At 51.1% G+C, this 23,078-nt stretch overlaps 1 protein-coding gene across 1 annotated transcript in view; it reads left to right on the top strand.

Annotated features, from left to right (window-relative positions):
• Positions 1-23,078, top strand: part of TCERG1L (transcription elongation regulator 1 like) — a 211,318-nt gene that overhangs the window by 174,307 nt on the left and 13,933 nt on the right. Inside the window, exon 9 of the mRNA XM_023185819.2 lies at positions 17,098-17,233. Coding sequence (XP_023041587.1) covers positions 17,098-17,233 — 136 coding nt within the window. The remainder of the gene's footprint in view (positions 1-17,097; positions 17,234-23,078) is intronic.

A 23,078-nucleotide genomic window follows, 5' to 3' on the forward strand; every position in this document is an offset into this window, starting at 1 on the left:
GCCCTGCCTGTGAGTTTCACATAAGGGGATGAATGTGGAAGTGTGTGTTTAAGTTCCCCAGAACAGGGAGATGGAAGGAACGCTGTGGTTGCTGGGCCCCATGTTTGGCAGAGAAGGGTGGGGAGGACTCTGAAAGGCAAATCAATGAGGGGCGCTTCCCAGGCTCTTCCTGAGCTGGGCTGTTATTGGCCCCATGATGCCCAGACATTCCGCTGGACCCTGGGTCCTGCCACGGCCCACAGGTGCGTTTGTCCTGCACCAGGCTCCTGTACCAGCCCTGCTCATGGGATACCCTAGGCTTGCAACAGGAACCCAAATGAAGTGGCCAGGAATCTTAGCACTATATGTGTTTTCTCTTTTAAAAAATGTACTTTTGCAGTGAGAATATTTGCCACAATGAAGGTAAAACAAAATCTTGACTCAGAGCCTGTGCCCATTCTCACCTTTTCAGTCCTTTCAACGTTTTAGCAAAGGATGAAAGGATAGTAAGGAAGAGAGGGGAAGAGGGAGCAAGAGCTGGGCTTGGGGGTGCCTAGCAGGCCCAGCAGCCGGGGGGTCAGGGCGAACTCTTCTGTCTGCTGGGTGCCCATGGAGCCATGAACAAAACACATAGAACTAGACCTGAGTGGTTCAATAGTAAGCAGACACCACAGAACTTTCAGGAACAATGCAAAGAAGAATAACAGTGTCTTCCCTAAGCCAGGGAGGTGATCAGGTAGGAGGTGGAGCTCTCCTTCCCCAGGGGTCCTGCCGCCTGGCCCCACAGCACGTGGAAGCCTGTGAAACACCATGTGGGGAGGTCTAGGGCCACACGTGGCAGGGCCGGGGCTCACTGGCTGTGGAGGGAGGATGCCTCCTCCTCAAAATCTCCTGGGCAGCTGTCTTCTTGCTACCCCAAATCTCCTCCATAGAAAGTCACTTTTGGGGGCCAAAGGATGTTGTGTGGGTCACAGGGGATGGACAAGGAGCACCTCTGATGGGGGCCAAGGGCTCCAGGAAAGGACCCAGTGCAGCCTGTCTGATTTCACCATCACACGTGGACCTCAGCTAAACTGGTCTCCGTTGGTCTTTGGGTATGTGTGCTTAATTTAAAACACAAGACGAGCTTCCTGAGGCACAGGAAACATGGAATGTGGCCATGAGTTGATGAATTTTGAACTTGTGTGGGCGGAAAAGCATGGCGGGATCCGAAGCAGTTGGGCTGTCCTCCTCCTCACCCGGCTGCACTTCCCGTCCCGTGGGTCTGGCCTCGGTTCCCAACAGTTGGCATTCAACAACATCGAAACGCTAATTTTGGTTTTAATCATCCGAATGATTTTCGTCATTGAAAACCAACTTTGAAACATGAACAGAGGTTTTGCATGGAGCTGCCTCCGTTTTGGCAGCTGTTCATTTCCACGTTGGTTCCAGCCTTGAAGATTCCATGGGAGAGGGAGACTCTCGGGGAGGCTGTGGCCCGCTCTGAGATATGGGAGGAAAACGCTTTGGCGTTCATTTTGCAGCCAGCCCGAGGACTGAGCACGCCCATCCCATCCTGGGCATTCGTTCATAGACCGATTTACAAGGCCATGCCCTCTGTTTGGACACGTCACCATTGGGCAGGTTTTCCCGAAGCTCTTCCGAGGCACCAACCTGCATGCCCCCTGCTCAGAGCGAATCGCCCCGGGCCGGGTGAACCAGCAGCATCACGGTGGCATTTTGATCCCTCTTTGGGAAGGTTAGGGTCAATAAGTCCACATACTCCTCAAGCTCCTAACTGCTTTTATGTATTTCTATGTTGTAGAATCTGGCCTGTATAGTTAGAGAACATGCCTCCAGGGGGCCTGCTGAAATCTGTCCATTTGCACCTGCCCTTTTTGTGAGGATAGCATAATTTTGCCTCATCAAAGAACACTAAAAATCTCCCGCAACGTGTGATTCATCAGCAGTCAGATTATGATGTTTAAGAAACAAGCAAATAAGCTGAGATGATGATTGTTTTGGACACCGGTCTCTCCCCACATTTCCTGTGAAGCCTGGCACAATCGATACACATTTTGGGCATTCATGCCCAGATGGAATTAAATCGATTGTGAAAGTGATTCAGGTCCACATGAAACTTTTCCTGAAATTCTCTCAGAGGAGAACTATGTCACAATGACAAGCATTCAAATTACTGAAATAGTCTAATCTACATGGTGAGCGTCATTTCAAATAGCTTGTTATTTACTATATAGAGGGATGCGTTCGCAATGACCATGCATCTTCCCTGGGACTGGAAAATAGACTCATGACCGCTCGGCCCCTTTCTGCTCAGGGTCTAGAGGTGCTGCCAGTTTCTGATGAATGGGTCTTTTCATAGTTCAGACCTGCTTTGATCTTTGATCTTCTGACTTTATAACTCTCCCTTTCAAATGGGCTCTGGAGAGCATCCCGTCTGCAGTCCCCTTCTATCCCTCTGACCTCACGTGTACAGGGTGGTGGTCTCTGCTGAGTGGTATCGCTGCAATTGTCTCCCAACTTCCCCCAAGAATGAGGGCCTGAGCATCAGAAACCTGGACACCACGGCTCGAATCACACCTGTGATATCTGGAATTGCTGCGGTGTTTTGAAGTGGAAATATATTTTCTTAAGTCGACAGATTGTTTTGTGTGACTGTGGCTGCGGGCGTGTGAAATGCACAGTGTAGCTTGCATGAGTGCTCACGGGAATGCCCCACCTATTTGCTTCCCTCCAGAGGGTGGGTGTGTTTTCAGTACTCTTTTCATATAATTCAGTTACCCTGTATTTATGACGTCATTAGGGTTTGCCGAGGGGTTGATGCCCATCCCTGCAGGGATCCAGAGATCACCGAGTGAGTGGGGGAGTCAGTTTCCCCCAAAACTCAGTACTTTCTTCACAAGGCTGGTTATCAAATATTTGGCTCACTCTATCACCACTTGGAGATACAAAAATATCAAAATCTCAGGTAGTTTCCTCTCCCATGGGAGAGAACGTATTTGTTCTGTATGATGAGAAATGACAGGTTAACTCTTCAGTGTGGTCACTTCTGTGGTAAGAAACGCTCCACTTGAACGAGGACGAAGAGAGGGTCAGAGCAGATCACAGGATGACAGGCAGAGGGACAGGGTGGCGTGGGCCCTGAGGGGACAGCCAGGGTGGGAGAAGCCAAAGAGAAAATGGTCATGTGAGGGGACATGGGTGCCGTGGTTTGCCTCTGGCTGTCCACCCAACCCTCATCTGGAATTGTAGTCCCCATGTGCTGGGGTCTGGCTGTGTCCCCACCCAAATCTCATCTTGAATTGTAGCTCCCATGATTCCCACGTGTCAGGAGAGGGACCCAGTGGGAGGTCATTGAATCACCAGGGGGCGTCTTTCCCCGGCTGTTCTCGTGATAGTAACTAAGTCTCAGGAGATCTGATGGTTTTATAAAGGAGAGTTCCCACACGCACACTCTCTTGCCTGCTGCCGTCTAAGATGCGTCTTTCACTTTCCACCGTGATTGTGAGGACTCCCCAGACATGTGGAACAGTGAGTCCATTCAACCTCTTTCTTTATAAATTACCCAGTCTCGGGTATGTCTTTATCAGCAGCGTGAAAGTGGACTAATGCAGCATGTGTCAGGGAAGGGGACTTGTGGGAGGCGATGGGATCATGGGGGCAGTTTCCTGCATGGTTGTCTCATGATAGTGTGTGAGTTCTCACAAGATTTGGGGGTTTAAAAGTTTGTGGAAGTCTCCCCGACTGCATTCTCTCTCCTGCCACCATGGAAGACAGGCCTTGCTTCCTCTTCAACTTCCGCCAAGATTGAAAGTTTCCTGAGGCCTCCTGAACCGTGCGGAACTGTGAGTCACTTAAATCTCCTTTCTTGGTGAATTACCCAGTCTCAGGTGGTACTTTATAATAGTGTGAGAATGGACTAATAGAACAGGTTAGGTCAGTTCAAAAGATCCCAGGAGATGGAGGGATTTCCATAAAAGCCAAACAGTTCTGTTGTGATAGGAGAGACAGAGGGCGTAAGATGGCCCAGTGTGTGCTTAGCTGCCTGACACTGGATTGAAAAGGCTCAGCAAATATATGAAAAAACAAATATACTCAAGGAGTAATAGTTATTTTACCTACTTTTAACTTTTTATTATGGAAAAGTTTCACATAAAAGCTGGTACAACATAGTTCGCCTCCATGCATTCATTTCCCATCATCAACTCAAGACCAGCGTTTTTCTGCTTTAGTCCATGCCCCGCTAGATTAGTTTGAAACAAACTCCCAACATCATATAAATCTTATTTGTAAATATTCTATAATACTAAAATACAAGGATATTAAAAAAATAAGCATGGTAACATAGTCACATCTTTAAAAACAGAAATAATTCCTTAACATTATCAAATGGGCTCCCTGTCATGGTTTAAATTTTCTTGACTGTTTTATTTTCTCTTAGAGGTTTGCTTTCATATCAGGACTAAGTCAGTTTCGGGTATTGCCCTCTGCTTCTCTCCTAAGTCTCTTTTAACCTGCTGGTGTGTTCCCTTCTATGCTTCATTTTTATTTTCTTCATTTGTTTTTGAAGGAGCGAGAGATTTTTTACAAGTATGCGTTTCCCATCGTGTGGACATAGGTCATTTCATCCCTGGAGAATGGTTTGGACATAGATCATGCCTGGGGCATGGTTTAGGGGCGTGTTCTTCTGTCCTCTGTGTTTTTGGTAAATCTGCAGTCAGATTCAAGCTTTATCAGGGTCAGGTTTGATTAGTGCTCTGGCAGGACTAATGGTGGCTTTGAGCTCCTTCCATCAGGAAGCAGGTGATGTTGACTTGTCTGTCTTTATATGATACAAGCAGATGATTTATCTTCATCTAAGACTTCCTTAGAGATTGCTGAGTGCTCATCTCTTAATTCTGCCATTTTATTCACATTTACTAGCTTGCCTACTTTCATAAAGATGAACTTACCCTCATAAACCATTGACTCCCTCAAGATATTGTTTAAACTGAAAACACACAATGAAGAGTTGATTCTTTCCTTTAAATATCAATTTCCAAAATACTGCATCGGTTCCCTGGTATCCTCAAAAGATGACCAACTTACTGTGAATTGGATGCAAACATGGTTGATGTTTTAGTCAATTTTAGTTACTATCTTTATCCTTTAGGAGACAATGACAGAGCTAACTCTTGGTGATTCTTGGTTCATTTTCCCAGATATGAGTGTATCTTATGAAAATATAGGTGGATGCCTTTCTTCCGTCAGGGCATTTTCTTGAATTGCTTTCATGTCTGTTCTGTTTCGTGGCTTGGAGTCACCTGTGAACTGTTTGGTTCTCCCTCAGCTTCCTCCTGGGTCATCTCCTTTGCATGCCATTGACGCTTCGTCATTATGCTCTTTCTGGATTTCTTCTTCCCTTCTCACCTTCTATTCCTCCTTTGATGTCATTTATGACATTTATTCACTCTTGTGTTCCTTCTAGTTTATTCTTCATTTCCGCTTTTTCCCTTTCATTTCTAATTATTTCCCAGATTTTCTCAGACTGTTTTTCAAGTCTTTGACCAATATTCTTTTTTACTCATTTTAAAATAAGACATGCTGATATTTTATAACACCTATTTTTTTCTTTTAATGTTTAGCTCCTTTTTGAAGAGTCAGTTGAATTGTCATTCAATATCTGGATGTGCCTCCCTGCGGTTCCTCTGCCACCTGGGGATGTTTCTCTGAGCGTCAGTCCTTCTTGGTGGTGGTCTTGGTAGTGGTATATGGGGTGGGACCATGGTGGTTCTCTGTCATCCCTGTTTAGATGAGACCGTGATAAGAGCAGTGGCCCTGGGCAGCGTCCCAGGTCTGTGGCTCTGGGACTCCATCCTAGAGTCTGCTGTTGTGACACGGGCTGTGTTTTGGGGGGACCTGTCTCCAGATCTGTGGTTCTGGGGCTCCCTCCTAGAGTCTGTGATTGTGACGGGGACTGTGTTTTAGGGACCTGTCCCTTTGCTCTGCATTGCACTCTATCTGGACCTGCCCCTCCATTCCCTGGCATCTCTGTCTGTTGAGGCAGCTGCTGTACTGAGCTCACCAGTCTGTGTCTAGGGTCCAGCCGTTTGGAACTTCCTGGGCCACCCGGGTTCCTGAGAGGTTTGGATCCTGGAAGGCTTCTGCTCTTGTCTGCCTCTGCTTACCATCAGCCTCTTAGCTGCAGGGGCCTGGGGGCTGCCTCTTGGCCTGGGAATGCTGCTCATGACAGGGTCGCGGGCTAGCTGGTATTCAGGGCCTGGCTGGGACGTGCCTCGGTCTCTGTCTCTGTCTCTGTCAGGGCCCTGGCCTGGACTTGCCCACGCACACTGGTGTTCCTGGGGGTTCTTCCCCCCAGCAGTATGTGAAGATGTTGTCTATGGGCCTTTTGTTCTGTTACTCTAACAATCCGGTGTGCTTTTGTTCTGTTGCTCTAACAGTTCGGTGTGAGCTTTTGCGACTCTGGGGAGATAAAAACACTTCCCTTCTGCCTTTGTGGGATGTAGTTTCCTGCCGTTTGTTTTTGTTTTAAATCTCAGAATTCCTTAGAGTCCTGTGTCCTGAGATGCATGTGACTGAGCTGATGAGTCTCCTTCAATATTACCTAAAATCAACACCTGGAGGCAGCAAGTAGAGACGAGAAAATAGGTTTTTGTTACTGAGGGTTTGCTTTTTCAGTGATTAATCAGCCTCCATCAGCCATGCCCCAAATTCTAGAGCCAGAGTGCCCTGTCTCCCTCAGCTCTTGTCTGGCCCCATCTAGAGTTCTGAGAGCTCTGAGACCAAGATCTCAGATTGAGAGCTTTGGTAATTTTGCAAATGTTACCAGAAAACTACCTGCCAAAGGACAGGACATGGCCTGGTGTCTGTGCTGCCCTGGGTGGAGGTAGGTGCTGCCTCTCTGGAGCCACCAGAGTGTGTTCTCACATGAGGAGACTGCACAAGTTACAGGTGCAGAAACACGTCCTGGGGAGATGCTCAAGGGCCTCCTAATTAATTGCTGGGGAATCCTGGCAGCCGGCACTGAAGCTGGTACTGAAACACAGTCCCCAGCAGAGCTCGTCACAAAGCAGGAGCTCAGGCCAGAGCTGCCGCCTTGCAGCACGGAGCTGCCCTGCCTCCCGCAGCTGAGAGCTGGAGCTTGCTGCTCAATGAGATTCTGCCCCCAGCCAGAATGAGGCCACCAGCAAATCCTTTTCAGCAGGTGTTTCGCCTTCTGAGTGGCTCATAAACCTCAGCTGGCAGAGACTTCAGCCCTTCTCAGTCCTTGGTGAGCCTGCCTCTCAGCATGGTGGAGGGTCCAGGAGGCCACAGCTCCTATGGCCTGATCTCTCCTCATTGTGCCCCCTCTCCCCAGCATGGCCTATGTGCCATGGCCACACAGACAGCAAGTGCACACGGGACAGATGAGTGTGGTCACACTGAAGACTGGGATTGAGCTGTCCAGCCACGGTGGGGCCTGTCTGGCCTTAGGCAGAGCCAGAAATGGGTTTGTGATTCCCGGAAGGGGTGAAGCGGGCAGGGCAGAAGCAGGGGTGCTAGGCAGTCAGGAACTGGCCAAGCCGGACAGGCCAACAGTGAGCCTATGGCTGGGACACAGGTCCCTGGAGATTCCAGGCAGCCCAGACCCCAGCTGGGAACTCACGATCGCTCCTCCAGGAAGATTTTGCATCCCTGCCCATCCCAGAGCCCTATCTCTGTGCACTGGGCAGTGTCACCTCTGCGTAAGGGCAGAGGAGCAGCTGCTCCTGCTGAGTTCACCCAGCTGCCTGCAGGGTTCCTACTCAGGGCCAGTGCCAAGCCCCAAAGCCAGGGTTTTGTTGGTGGCCGTGATCCATCCTGGGGAGGCATCCATCTCGATGCCATCATTGGCTGTGAATCCCGACCATCCACGTGAGCAGAGCAGAGCTGGTGGAACCGACACCCCTGTGCTCCTGTCTCACCTGGGGGCCTGCAGCCCACCCTGATTGATGTGCCAATCTTCCTTACAGCTGCCAGAGGCACGCTTCTGCACTGCACAGTGTCGAGGCTAAAAAACTAGAGAATACAGATCTTTCAAAGTTTGTCTCATCTGAAGACCATTTGTTACAACCACACGTTAGAATGTCTGAGGCCCCATAAGGCAAAAGATTCACAGAAACTTTGATTCCTGTAGAATTTCGCATTGTGTCTAACACCAGATTTACAGTCTGGCAGTATTTTGATGATAAATTCCCAGCCCTCTTTGCTGGCAGAAAGAACAGGTTCTTCCCATCCATAAAATAAAAAAAAAAAAAAAAAATGAGATGTCATCCAGATGAACAGAGGGCTGGAACCCAGCCTGGAGAAAATGGGTGTGGATGATCAGAAGCTGCCAGAGATGATGAAGGTGAAAAATCATCACCACCACCACCATCATCATCTTCCCACCATCTTCGTCACCATTATCATCTTCATCACCATCACCATCATCACCGTCATCACCATCACCAGCACCATCTTCACCATGATCTTCATCACCGTCATCATCACCATCACCATCATCACCAGCACCATCTTCACCATGATCTTCATCACCGTCATCACCATCACCATCATCACCACCACCATCTTCATCACCATCTCACTGTATCATCATCACCATCATTGTCATCAAAACTATTTCTAGACCAGCCATTGTGTTAAATATTTTAAATACATTATGTCAGTTTTTCCACCTGGACAGTGGGGTTGTGCTGGTGATGAAATGAGGTTATGGAGGGACACTGAAGAGGAGAAGGTTCGACACAGTGAGCCCTCGGTGGATTTAAGGGATTCTTCTTATGTCATTTAATTAATTCTTAGAAGCAAATCCCAAGGGGTTGCTACTATTATTATGTCCACTTTATAGAGGAAGAAATGGAGGGTTGGTGAAACGAAGAGACTTGCTCGAAAACACAGAGCACACAGTGGGAAAGCACGGGTTCCGAGCTCAGAGACCACGCATTTCATGAGTGCCCAGCACTCTCTCCCCAGCTCACCCCTGCAATGCAGATCCTGTTGTTCTTCTTGTTGTTGTTGTCATTTGGGGGATAAAGAAGGTGAAGCTTGTAGAGGCCAGTGCAATGCACATCCACAGACAGGCAGCAACGAAGAGCCAAGCCAGCAGGGGGTCCAGCCTTGCTTGGGTCTCGAAGTCTTGCTCTCCGCTCCTGCATGGCGCAGAGCTGAAAATATCAAAACCGTAGTGCACTTGCAAAAAGTCACCTTGTTTTATAAATTTCTCTGGCAATTTTGTTCAATGAGAGTAGAACTCAGTGGCCATTGATTCGGAAGACTTACAGAAATGTGGCAATAATTCCATGCTGGACAAATTCCAGAAACATTGCTCAGAAGGGCAAGGTCTGCGATGCCAAGACAAAGGCTGGGGTGGGGCCAGCCTGGGGGACGGGGGCTCCTGCATGCTGAGAGAGGAAAGCTGGAGACCCTGGAACCCTGTTCCTTTAGAAAGTAGAATCTGGAGCTCAGCTGCATAGGATGCTAGTGGGTCTTACGTGGGTCTCCCACAGCTCAGGAGCCTGGCAGTGGGCCCTGGAATTACAGCCTTGGAGACCTGTCAGAGGCCAGAGATTTATGGGACGGTCAAACCCTGACCCAAGGGCCAGGCAGTGTGTGCAGATTTGCATCATCTTGTAGCATCAACCAGGCAAGGAAAGTTGCACCTTAGTCTACGCCGCAGTGATTGACAGAAGAGTGTCCCCTCACTGTCCAGGAGCCTCCACTGCCAGGACAGCCTGATGTCATGGCTTCACCTGGGGAAGCATCTTTTTCTCCAGGTGGCCTCCACCCACTCATGCCCTACCTGGAGCAATGCATGATTTTCAAAAATCCACCAAGGAAACCATGGGGCAGTCTTGGACGTCCAGGAAAACATTTCTGAAATGCATTTGCGAAGACAGGGGCAGGGCCTCGTCTCCGCGGGGTCCTGACGGAAATTACCACGTGCTCCAGAGGCAGCTCCGGGCAGGAACCTACTCCCGCCCTGGCTCCCCCGGTGCTGCCCAGAGCTGTCTCTGCACTCCATGGCTCAGGGCAGCCCCTGGCCAGGCAAGCAGAGAAGCGAGCACTAAGTCAGGACTCGGGGCAGTCGGAGGCCAGGATGCGTCACTCTGTTCAGAGGCTCTGGGGTCCCATGTCCCTGGGAGTGAAAGGTCACAGCCCTGCCATGGTGAGGAGACATCAGGACCTGGACCCTCGAAGACCTCTGAGCACTGCCCCCCATACCCTCCCCTCACTGACCTCCTTGCCACTGTCTCTGGAATATTCTTAGGTGCTCCTACCTTAGGGCCTTTGCATAGCTGAGCCCTGAGTCTGGAATGAGCCTCTTCACCTCTTCCTAGGATCTGCTTGTGATGGTCTCAGACCCTCCCCTCAGCTGCGTTTATTCGTTTGCTTTTTGTGACTTCCTGAGCATCTAGCATCTTTGAATACACCACCCGGTTTACTAACTTGGTGGTATTGGTTATTTGTTACTCTCTGTTCCTCCCTCTAGGATATGAGCCTAGTGAGGGCAGGGGCCTGGGATCCCAGGGTCTGGAGCAGGGTCCGCTGCAGACACCAGCAGCCGCATGCTAACCAAGGGGCCCCACGTAGCCCTCTGCAGGCCCCTGCAGGTGAGGGTTTCTGTTCAGTCTCCTGACAGCCGTGTGGGGCCAGTGGGTTCTGTAATAGATGAATGACCTGGGAGGCTCAGAGAAATGAGGCAGGTTGCCCCAGTTGGGAGGACCACAGGGTAGTCCCCATGGAAATGCCTGCTGAATGTAATTGAAGCGAAGTTGGTTGCACCCGAGTTCTGACAGCAATTCTCTGACACCAACTGGGTGTCCTACAATTAAGTCTAGTTCTGACATCAACCACTCAGAGATACTGCAGACCCCACAGGGGAAGGGCTCAGCCCTAAGAAGACCATCCCTACCTCAGACACCAGCTGTAAGTGGGGTCCCCAGGCTACCCTCACATCTGTCTGATTTGGTTACAAATTCTGGAGCTCTCACCACCCTCCTTCAGGTTTGATACTTTGCTAGAATGACTCGCAGAACTCACGGAAAGTGCTATGCTTACGATTCCAGTTTTATCTTATGATCAAGGTGACAACTCAGGAACAGCCAAATGGAAGAGACCCATGGGGTGAGATCGGGAAAGGTCTCAAGGGCAGGGAAATCCACTGGTAATATTCTTTTCTCTGTCCCCCTACGTTTGTCTTGCTGCCAGTATACTGATTTGTTCACCAACCAGGGCACTCCTGAAACTCATTGTTCAAGGGTTTTATTGGGGTTTTATTACAGATAAATGATTGATTAGTTTATTGATCACTGGTGAGAAGATTTAATTCAATCTCCAGCCCCTCTCCTCACCCTGGATGGCAGGTGGTGGGTGGGGCTGGATATTCCAACCCTCTAGTCTTTAGGGCTGGTGTTTCCTGGCATGCCAGCGCCTTCGTTGAGACTAAGAACCCAATGAGTGGCCTCATTCGTGCAGCTAAGATGTGGTATGGTGGAGAGGTCTCCTTATGAATAGCAAAGGTCATTTCTAGTGCTTAGGATGTTCCAAGAATTTTTTGGAGTTCTCTGCCAGGAACTGGGAGTAAAGACAGGATTAATTATTTGTTATATCATAGGCCTAACAGTTTAGGTTCCCAACCCACTCTTCCCCAGCAAACAATACTGCCAAAGGGCCCTTGGGGAGGCTGGCAGTGTGTGGCATGGTGCGGTCACTTGTTAGAAGTGAGGCTGCGAGAGACCTCATTTATGATAAAACAAAACTGAAGTGAGGGCTGGCACAGCCTCTGGAAACCTCCACAGACTGGCTGTCAGCAGGGACCTCTGATGGTAGCGTGGCACCTGCAGGCTGAGACAAGACTATGCCAGAGGCAGGCCAGGGCCGAGGGGGCATCTCTGTCCCTGTGCCCACACCTGGGCCTCGGAGCTCATCACCAGCATGGGTGTGTGGTGCTGTCCGTCTGCAGGGCTGCAGCTGGGGACCTGGCACCTGCAGGCTGAGACAAGACTATACGGGAGACAGGCCAGGGCAGAGGGAGCATCTCTGTCTCTGTGACCACGCCCAGGCCTCACAGCCCATTATGAGCACGGCTGTGTGGAGCCGTCTGTCTGTAGGGCTGCAGCTGGGGACCTGCTAGAGGCGTCTGTCTGGTGCTTCCTGTGGAACATTTTTATGAACAAGCTGGATGAAGACGCAGGAGGCCTGTTTATCAAATTTATAGGAACTGCAAAGTTGGGAGGCAGAGCTAGTAAGTTGATGGCAGAGTCAAGATGTTTAAATATTTCATCAGGATGAAATTAACAGGATCACATTTGCATCATAGAATTGCAGTATTGCGAGGCATTTTCAGATCGTCTGGTCGGAAGCATATATCTTACCATGAGTAAGATCCCGAGAGTTTCCATATTTTGGCCAAGGTTGTACAGCAAGTCATCCTCACCTGTAAGGCTCAAAAACACCTTGACCTCGTCACATCTGCAGACAGGCCTCCCCAGAACCAGGTCCTCCCTCCCATGTCTGCATTTTCCCCACATCCCATGGCAGCACCCTGGCAGAGTGACGCCATCTCAACCTGTGTCAGCGTCTGTGTCTCTTCCCTGCTCATGTTCTGTCTTGGAGCCGTGGTCCGCTAGAATGTCTGCTGTTTCTGCAGAGTCTCTCAAATAATTGTGTTCATGGGAACACCAACCGGAAGCCCACCACAGGGACCCCTCTGGCACTGACCGTCTCTGCACGGTGGATTTCAGCCCTGACACACCTGTGGCAGCTGAGGCGTCACATGTGTGTAACCTTAATTCATGTCCCACTAGACTGTCAGCTCCTTGGGCAGTGAGGGGCTCCTTGTTCCAGCTACAGCCTCGCAGGGCCTAGTATGGGTGGACACACCGCACCTACAAGCTGGAGAGGGAAGGAAGGAGCAGGAGGGGTTGCTCTGAGTGGTCGATGTGGACCATCTCACTGAATCCACACGACAGCCCTAGGTGAGTGCAAGAACCACCTCATGGGAGCATGCTGGGGCTGAAGGCGTTGGTACATTTGCCCACGTAGAGGTTTGGATCTTGATCCATCCAGCTGGGCTGTCTGAGTCTCCATTCATCTGGGCAGTGCTGTGATGACGCCTGGGTGTCAGCCTGTGAGGGAATGGGTGGGTGCCTCAGCCTGGCTGGAGAAGCTGAATATCACATATCCCATTCCTCTAGCCTGGAGCCAGCAACTGCTTGGTGTTTGTCATTCCTCTGCCAGGGCAATGGTTCCAACCTCAGAGATGGTTCTGCAGAAAGGATCTGGGTGGAGAGAAGTGCCTCTGAGGGTTTAGGGGTGAGCTCTGCACCCACAGCAGGTGTGCACAGCCTCAGATGGATCATTAAAGTGTCTTGTTTACAAAGGGAAAATCGTGGCTTTGGTTGCAGTGCCCAGAACCCAGCTCCGCTGGGTCTCGGATTTGTGCATTTTACTGGATAATATGCTGCCCTCTGCACATGGGCAAAATCAGAAAACCTCAGTTTTACAGACTTGGGACAGATGCATGCATGTACACACATGCAGGCTCACACACACACACGAATCATTAACAGATCAATTGGCCAGCTCAGAGGCTGGGGGAAGGGACAGAACCAGGAGAAGAAAGCTCAGGGATGGGATGGTCACCACACTGAGGGGCAGAAGGCAGGGAGGGGCTGACCCTGGGCGTGACGGCCCCCCGCCCAGGGTTATGGTGCCCAGATTTCAGGAGCACCTACCCTGGTTAAAGGTTGGCCAAGACCAGGCCCCTTTCAACCTATACACTGGACCTGGAAAACTTCCCAAATCCATGGGTTACCTTAACAAGGCTTCTGTGATGCAGTAAGGCTGCCTCCCCGGCTGGCAACAGGCAGTTGGGCACACCAATTAGTGCGTCCTCAGGGACGCCGCCTTTACCAGCAGGAAAACCGTGGCTTGAGCTATCTTTACTAAAAGGATTAGAATTCACTTTTTGTTAAAGGTACAGAAATCATTCGGCCATAAGAATATCAAAGATATATTTAGCTAGTTTGCATTTGCTTTCAACCGAGTCTAACAGAACTGATAGCCATTTGGAAGGCATGCAGCAGTCCTGAACAGAGTATTGTGTTGAATACGCTTCAACACACCATCACCGCACAGTCAGAATGTGCCTTTTCTTCTTATTTCAAGTTGCAACAATACAGGCCTTGTTTCACATTTCTATTTTTAACTAATGAAAATTTATTACAGGGAAATCCTAATTATACCCTTCGGAGTACGATACAATTGGAAATCCACTGGTAATATTCTTTTCTCAAAATTCCATGTAATTGCATAAGAAGCAGAGAATGTAAATTCTCTTGGAATAGTTGGTCTATAAATACAATTCTTGAATGGGCTGAGCAATCTTTTTGTTTCTTTGCACATTTTGCATTCGTTGGGATTAATCCATATTACAGCCCCTGTGAGTGAAAACCCCATGTTAGACATAAGGCATTGTATATTCTCAGCACATCCTCAACATGGTACTAATGAATTTCCCAGGACCTTGGACAGACCATGAGGAAACACTTTTCACTTGGCAGGTATTGGGAGGCCTGGACGGCCGGGTCTGGCCCCTAGATGACCACCTGTACCTTTTCCTGTCTGACCCCTTACTTCCTCTCCAAATGAGGAAGTAGTGTAATCTTCACCTAGCATCCAAAGCTCCTGGGGGAGGCCCATGTGGGCCACATGAGCCTGCATGGTGGGAGCTGTCCTGTGCATTGGAGGACATTTCACGGCATCTCGGGTCTCCACTCCCAGGTGCTGGTAACATCTCCCGAGTTGTGCAACCACAAATGTCTCCAGACCTTGCCAAATGTCCCCTGGGGCAAAATCATCCCCAGTGGAGAATATGGCACTATTGTCAAAACCAGAGCTGGACAGTAGTTAAAGCCGTAAAATCAGATTATATTCATGACTGTTGCAAAGGAGGAAAAGAGACCAGGCTCAATTCCAAATCTGGCATGGAAAAGCAGGAATTGATAGCCACGGTCAGGGTTGGGGGTCAGTGGTTGGAAAATTAGCAAGAGCAGACTTCAGGGATCAGGGAGTTTTGGCTGAACCAACCCCAGCAGATTCTTGCTGAGTCGAATCTGGGGGATGGTGGAAGATGAGAAATCTGAAAAGGTGTCCAGGTGAGCAGATTAAGGGAAGGGCGGGGAAGGCTATGGCTGATCAGTTTAGCAGTACTTTTGCTTACATTGGGCAATGCAAAGGTGGGCATGGAAGTTCAAAATCCTAGGCCTACTGAAAAGTTCAGGGGAGCCTGGGGAGACCGTGGCCCAGGAGAGACTCTTGCCTCTAGGCCAAATCAGAAAGCTCAGACAAAGGTTCAAAAAAAAAATCACAATTCAGATCCCAGGGTGAGCTGGTTTTGAAAGGAGCAGGTAAGGCCCATGCCTTTAGACGCATGTTCCTGCCATTCCTACATCTCCAAACACTTAGCTCCCTGAATGTAGGAGGCCCTAAGCCACTGCTTGTGAGAGGACTGCTCTTCATGATTGCTGGCTGAGCTTGACCTAAGTGCAGCAGAAAATGAGGGAGCTCGGCAGGGCTCGGTGGCTTGCGCCTGTAATTCCAGCACTTTGGGAGGCCAAGGCGGGCGGATCATGAGGTTAGGAGATCGAGACCATCGTGGCTAACACGGTGAAACCCCGTCTCTACTAGAAATGCAAAAAATTAGCCAGGCTTGGTGGCGGCGCCTGTAGTCCCAGCTACTTGGGAGGCTGAGGCAGGAGAATGATGTGGACCCGGGAGGTGGAGCTTGCAGTGAGCTGAGATTGCGCCACTGCACTCCAGCCCGGGCGACTGAGTGAAACTCCATCTCAAAAAAAAAAAAAAAAAAAGAAAATGAGGGAGCTCTCAAATGGGTGGTCTGATGATGCCATAGGTAGGTGTGGGAGCAGGGCCAGGCTAGGGAGCAGGCCCATGAGGGCTCAGCATGGTCGGACCAAGGGTGTGCCAAGCCTGCGTGGGTTGAGTCTGCCCGTCCTGGAGAACAGGCTGCATCCTGAGGTGCGGGGGAGCAGCTGACGGACCTGCTCCCAGGCAGGGCCAGGGCGGGAAAGAGGGGAAGCCAGACACAAGAAGAACGGCGTCTGCATTTGGCCAAACACGTTCTTCCAGCAGCAAACGTTAAATTTTTTCAAAAGGATATTTCTAGATGCTTCTTAGAATCCAGTGTAGAACCATAAAGAGATCTATCCACGTGCAGTTAAAATAATGCAAGGGGGAGAGTTGGTACTTGAAAAAGGTGGGCCTCTCACATTTCTTCCATAGGAGTAGGGTCCCGCCTCCCTGCCCTTGTGGTTTGAAAGGGAGTGCTGGTCAGCTGCCCAGCCTAGCACAGTCAGCTCGTGGTCCCTCCCTCCCTGCCCACCCTGGGTTCCACCTTGTGCAGCTCCTGCTGCTGCCCACAGTGTCTGGGGCCTTGGCAGGGGCCACCCCTCTGCTGCAGGAGGGAACTTCTCCAGGGCCCCTGGGTGATCCCATTCTCCACTGTCCTCTGTGCCTGGGGAGGGGTCCCAGCCTCCTTCTTTGTCACTGAAGTTTCCCTTTGGGGTTAGATCTCAGGACACAGATGGTTCTGTGCATAACTGTCTTCCAGGCATTTGTCCAGAACAAAGGGGTCATGAGTGAGTGAAATGATTGTTCGGATGAAAAGCCTGCTACTTACCCCTCCATGACCCCGTCTCTGCAGCGGCACCTGAGGCCTGGCTTCCCTGCCATGGGCCGTGGGCAGCACGGGGACCTGGAGTGAGGGCCTGCCCAGGAGACACGCCGGTTGGCTGCCGGGGTGTGGTTCTGCCTGCACCTGAGCTGCAGCTTCTCGCAGCCGGGCCCAGGGCTGGGACTTCAATTCCAGCCTCCTGCCCTGGACACAGCCAAGCCCCGTGCCTGCCAGGAGCAAATGTGCCACCTTTGCTGGGGAGACCACGTCAGGCTTTGTAAAGAGTTGTCAAAGAGACTGTGTTTCTGAAAGAGTTACCTTAAGGAGGGTTTGTAAAGGTTGCAATAAGAACCAGCTGGGTCCCCATGAGTGTGTCTAACTCTCTGCATCTTGTGTCCCTGAAGGACCGAAGGCTGCGGGAGTCCCAGGCCAGAGGAGGCAAAGAGAGATGACAAAGGCACGAGGACGCCACCCCCACAGATCCTCCTGCCCCTGGAGGAGCGTGTGACCCACTTCCGAGACATGCTGCTGGAGAGAGGGGTAAGGCGCAGCCGCTGAGGGGCTGCACTCCTGCGGCAGACCCTGGGGAACAGCCGCTGAGTGGCTGTCCCTGCCTGAGGGACGTCTCCTCCTCACTGAGTTCCTGATCAGGCTGAGTGACCATCCCAGGGCCTGAGGGATGCCTCCCCCGTACTAAGTTCCCGATTGTGCTGAGTGAGGGGCAGGTGCTAAGTGAGTGGAGGCTGAGGGGCAGCCAATGTGGAGAGGAGGTCCTGCTTCACCTCTGAAAGGAGAAAGGTGCCTTTGTGGTTTCACCTGTGGGCATGAGGCCTGAGAGGCCGGCAGGTGGGGTCCACAGGGAGGCCAGGTCCTGGGTGGCCTGAGGAAGCACGCACGGCGCAGATGGGGTTCCTGCGGGAGCTGGGCCAGGTCGCGGTGCCCGAGCTCCCTGTGCAGCTTCCCCGTGGGGTTATCCATCCCACCTAGTGGGACTCCCTCCCCTACGGATGAACATGACTGTTTTTAAAATAAAATTAGGATATCTGCAGTGTAGCTGATTTCCAAATCTCACTTTGAATTGGGGGCCAGGGGGGATTTTATATTCAGATCCCCTTTCAATGACTATCATTTCCTGCTTTGGCTCTGGGTATAAAATGAGCCAGAGGCAGTATTTCAGCCCGGTTGGATTTCCTCAGAAAATAAGGCTGAATGCAGACGGCAGTGATGGGCCCCACGTGTGAGGACATTTATCATGAACACACAAACAGCCTTTCAGACTAAAGAGCAAGTTTCCTCTGCAGCCAGCACCCACCCCCAGGCTGCTTCCTGGCCCTCCCACAGCTGGTAACTCCCAGGGTCCTGGAGAGGGGGGCAGGGATGGAGCTGCCTGGAGACACAGCTCCCTGCAGAACAGAGAGGTCTGAGCAGAGCCCTCGTAAGGGTTAGGGCTGGGACACTGTCCTGGGTCCGGGTTAAACCCTGGGGGAACAGGAAACCTTGAGCAGATCCTACCCCTTAGGAATTTTATGGAGGAAGGAGCTGGTCCCACCCACCCCCAGGGACACGTCTCCTCCAAAGCCCCTTGAATTTGAATGTGTGCACCTGTTTGTGTATTTCCTCATTCACTCAAAGGTAAAACACAGCCCTGGGCCTCAAGGAACCAGAAGGAAAAGTAGGCGTGTAAGCTGGTGACTGCAAGGCCGTGTGTCAGGCTGAATTAACGCACGTGCCGGGAGGCACGGAGCATGATGTGGACTCACACATGTGTGGAGCTGGCCCTGGCGTGATGCGCTGCCTGGGTGTTGGTTTGTTTTGCAAAAAATGTTATTTTAAAAGCTATTTTTACTAGGCTCAAATTTTGTTTTAAAACAAGACTTTAGTCCCTCCCTCTTCCTGTCCCGGGGCTTCCTGCCCTCCTGCTGCTCTTGGCACGGGGGTCTTTGTGGTAGTTTCTCCTAACTTGGTCTCTGCAGAGTGGCGAAAAGCTCTAGTCCTGCCCCAGGGGCTCCAGGGGAGGTGCCGCCAGGTGTTCCCCGTGTGCCTTCACGGACTCTTCTTCATCCTGGTGGACGGCCTGATGCCCAAGTGTCCAGCGGGTGACTGGGCGGCCCTCTCACAGGGAACTTGCTTATATCGGCACATGCCCTTGTGACTGCGTCTTTACCGAGATAGTCACCTTCTAGGAGAGCCCTGCCTGGGAGCAGGGTCAGGTTCGAGGGTGTCACTGGGCGAGAGGCAGGAGAGGCCATTTTGTGACCCACAGGCCCAGGTGCAGGTAGTTTCCCAGTCCTTACTGTTGTGCCCCTGCGACGGCATGGCCCGTGTGGAAATGGCTGGAATTCTGAGTTTCTGAATACGCCTGGCCAGGCTGGCCTGGTTGGATTATCAGGCAGGAGACATGACTCGCCTTCCCTGAAACATGATGGCATCGTGAACATTTGGGAAATAGGAATAGAACATTCCCTTTATCTTACTAACGTCCAAGTTTTCCATCTCTTTGTTTTGGAAATGAGGCAGGCCCAATTTACCAACCCAGTTTTAAACTAACCTACCTCCTCCAGAGGCCGGCCTTCCCTTCCCAGGCAGCGATGCTGGCGGACTCAGTTTATTGGCCTCTTGAATTTCTCCAAATGGCCTTGGTGGAGAGATTTTACTAATGAGATTTTCAGGGCCTTTTTACTCCAATGAGGGTGGATGATTCGTTTCAACTTTTTCTGCTCAGATTATTATACAGGAATCAGCAAAATCATCTGAATGTGAAGCAGTAACCACAGGGTTGTGTGTTTACCCCGAGAGAAAGGGACCGGGGTGAAGCCTAGTCCCGTGTCTCATGAGGATTTTCAGGAGAAGCCCACACACAGCTCATGAGTAGAAAAGATCAACCCAAATTTACTGTGAATATCATAAAGCAATGCCACCATTTATGACTTTTCAGCTTTGTAAAATATGCTGGCAGATTTGCTCATGCTCAGGAGAATTTGATAGCTAAACCCATAAGGTTTCTAGCTGCTTAACAATGAGGCACAGAAAGGTCACTTTTTCATGGACTAAGTGATTAATAAGATTTTTTATTGCATTTGTTCAATACTTCAGTTCAGAAATTCATGTACTTGTGGAGTGATGAAGGGTGGACCCTGGGGTTTTTAGTAGTTTAAAAAGGGCAGGCTTTGGCCCTGCCATGGGGATTGTGCCCTGGGGCAGGGGGATGAAGGTTTTGTGGTCTTGTGGTTTTGTGGCATGTAAATGATGGTTCAGCAGAAGGTTCGTTTTTTGTTTTGTTTTACTTTTGTTTTTTTCTTGCTAGTACAAATCCCAAAGAAGCTTTCTTTTAAAACTTTAGTCCATCAGGAGCAAGTTTAATTGAACAGCAGGTTATTAATTTAATCCTGCTATTTAGGTACATACATTAGAGACATTTTATTGAGAACACTTTCCTTCTGCAAAGTGTCTCTCACAAGTAGGTGATGCTCACCCAGGGGCCAGGAGAGAAAGTCCTTTTGAGAATACTCGATTTTGATTTAGGGACTTAGGGGCTGTCCTTGGCCCTTTTCAGGGATCCCTCTGCGGGTGACCCTGGGCCAGCTTCCCAGCCATGACCAGCCTCGGGGACCCTGGCTGGCACTGTGGTGGGCTACATAGGAGAGCCCTGGGACCAGTCTGCATTGGAGTGAGGAATTCACAGAGCAGGGTTCCTCCAGGCTTCGCTATGATGCTTTCTCCCTGCACTAAGATGGGTGTTGACAGCGAGGCTGTGGGGTGAGTGGGCACAAACCAGACAGAGGCCCTTATAGTCCTAGGCAGCAGGCGCCCCTCCCAGGCAGCAGGAAGGGCAGCGTTGGCCTGTCCGTCTCCCTGGATGAGTAACATCTGGGTGCTCTTCCCTGCTGTCAGACACAGGCAGCTCTGCCTCCCAGGAGCTTCACCAGGCCCTCGGCTGGGATGTGCATGCGCAGAAAGGCCTAGGCTGCTGCCAGGGAAGGGGAGGTGCCTGTGGGGACAGCACCCTTGAAGGTGCCTTTGGGAGTTGGGATTGCCCGCTCTAATTTCTGGAATGGGATTATAATTACGCTTGTGTGAAAGTAACCCTCAAAAGTAAGTGAAATCAGCTGGCTATATTGTGGAATAACCATGTAAAATTGCGTTTATTCAGCAAAAGAAAAAACAAAAAGTTAGTAAACTACGCCGAGCCCTGAAGGTGGGGGTAGGCGTTGATGTGCCCCGAGGCAGGATAACACAGGGATGCAGACGGAGGCCTCGCCTGCGGGCCCAGGTTCCCTTCCACGCTCACTCACAGTTGCCCGGGTCCACCTGGGGCCACCTGGGCTCACAGGAACTCTGTCTGTGCTGGCCACTTCCACTGGTAAACGTTAGGGATTTAACACCCCAAGGGCAACCCTCAACCGAGGAAGGACAGGGGTCAGTAGGAGAACACCTGCTTCCCAGTCCTCAGTAAGGATGCCTCTCGGGCAGATTTGGGCACCTTCCTCGCCCCATGGCCCACCCTCCATTGCTGGCTCCTCTCCTTCCGCGTGTCCGTTCCCAGGACCGCCTGGAATCACCTTCCAAACAAACGCCTGCACCCTGGCCCTGGCCATGTGGCTTCTTTAGGGATCTGAGCTTAAGGCAATGGCCTCATCTTCAAGGATGAGGTGGGAGCCCAGTCATTCTGCCCTGGGCTGCCGCACTTTTGGTGGTCGGGGACTCTGGAGCAGCCGCAGCCACAGGCTCCAGGAATGTTCCCCATCCCTGAGAGCAGGCAAAGTCCAGGGACCAGGAGAAGAGGGCCGCAGAGGGGGACGGGTTGAAAGGGAAGGAGAATGGCCAGGCAGTTTCTCAAAAATGAAGTCTGTCCACATGCAGCTGGCATCATTGGGGCTTGTGGGGTCATTAGGGCTTGTGGAAGGCACAGTGTGGGCCTGGGGGACGGGGGGAGAAAGTCCTGGGAAGGAGTCCGCTGGGGGTGGGTTGGGGCATCTGGGCTCAGGAGGGGCCAGGTGGGCTGCAGATCCAGGCAGGCATCTCCAGGACAGTGCGGGAGCCGGAGCTGGAGAAATAGAGCAGGCAAATCTGGACAGAGCTCGGGGATGGGTGTGGCCCAAGTCTTCAGCCCCCGCCCTAAAAGCGGAGGTCCTGGGCTCAGGCCCCAGGGAGGTTTTTGAACCCTCCTCATGTGGCCACTGGGAGTGCTGTGTGGCCGGGGCCCATTCCCCCACTCTCAGTGGTCTTGAACTTCTGCTGCCCCAGCAGAGGCCTTGGGTCAATTTTCCTGAGACCAGGGGAGGCAGGAAGAAACAGGAGAGATGAAGATGGCAGGAAGGGAGGGAGGGTGCTGGCACTGGCCACGCAGCCTGAGCTGAGAAGAGAGAGTGGGGGGCAGGGCCCACGACTAGGGACCAAGGGACCTGGAGATGCATTTCGGCTGCTGGGGTCTTATTTAGCGGCTGCAAGGGCAGGCCGCCCTCAACACCTTGGAGCAGTCTGGCTTGTCTGTCTGTCTTCTTGGGTTTCCAACACAACATGAAATAATATAACATAATGTTACCTGGGAGCTTTATTCATTTCTTTACATGAGTGAATTCCACGCAGGCCTCAAGATAACCAGTTGCAGCCTGTCCTCTGCCCACGGGGCATGGGCGCGGGGAAGGGCAGGCTGTGCAAGGAAATGGTGATCGTATTTCTAAAGTCCAGCTGCAGGGTCATCAAGAGATGAGGGTAATTGTGACAGATTGCTTCCTTCCTTAGGACGTTTGCACTCATAAAACCCAGAAGGAAAAATCACCTCTAATTAGATTAACACTTCATGCTCCCGGTCTATTACGGCCATTTGAAGATACAAAGAAGTAAAAGGAAATACATTTTGTTTGACAATCCAATTTCATCAAAACATTAGCTTCCAGGACTTTCATAAAAGTAACCAGGTTTGTCTTTGAGATGGAAGTTTGCCATGTTTGGGAGACCCTATATGACCCAGCTTTCCTTGAGGGACAGAGACCGCAGCTCCTGTCCCTGGAACACACTGAGGACCACAGCAGGGAGCCATGAGGGTGGGTGGGGGCGGACGGTGCAGACAGACAGATACACGTTTCTGCAGACGCACACGAGTCTGTCTGGCTAAGCCCAGCCCCAGCGGCAGGGTCGGAGAGGGCATGGCTCCAGCTTTCCTTGGAGAGGCCATGGACTGTGCCCCTGACCTGAGGCCCTCTCAAGGCTGGGGCTTTATCCTCCAGTTCGGGACGTGGCAGGCGCCAACATTTTGCCAGCTTTCGCCCTTTACTCTAGTCATCAGGATCCCTGGCCTTTTCCGTGATCCACGGATTGAAAAATACTTGAAAGAGCGTTTTTGGTTTTAGAGATGGAAGGTAGGGTTCTGTTTTGGTTTTAGAGA

Source organism: Piliocolobus tephrosceles, chromosome 9 (assembly GCF_002776525.5).
Source record: "Piliocolobus tephrosceles isolate RC106 chromosome 9, ASM277652v3, whole genome shotgun sequence".
Classification (NCBI taxonomy): Eukaryota; Metazoa; Chordata; class Mammalia; order Primates; family Cercopithecidae; genus Piliocolobus; species Piliocolobus tephrosceles.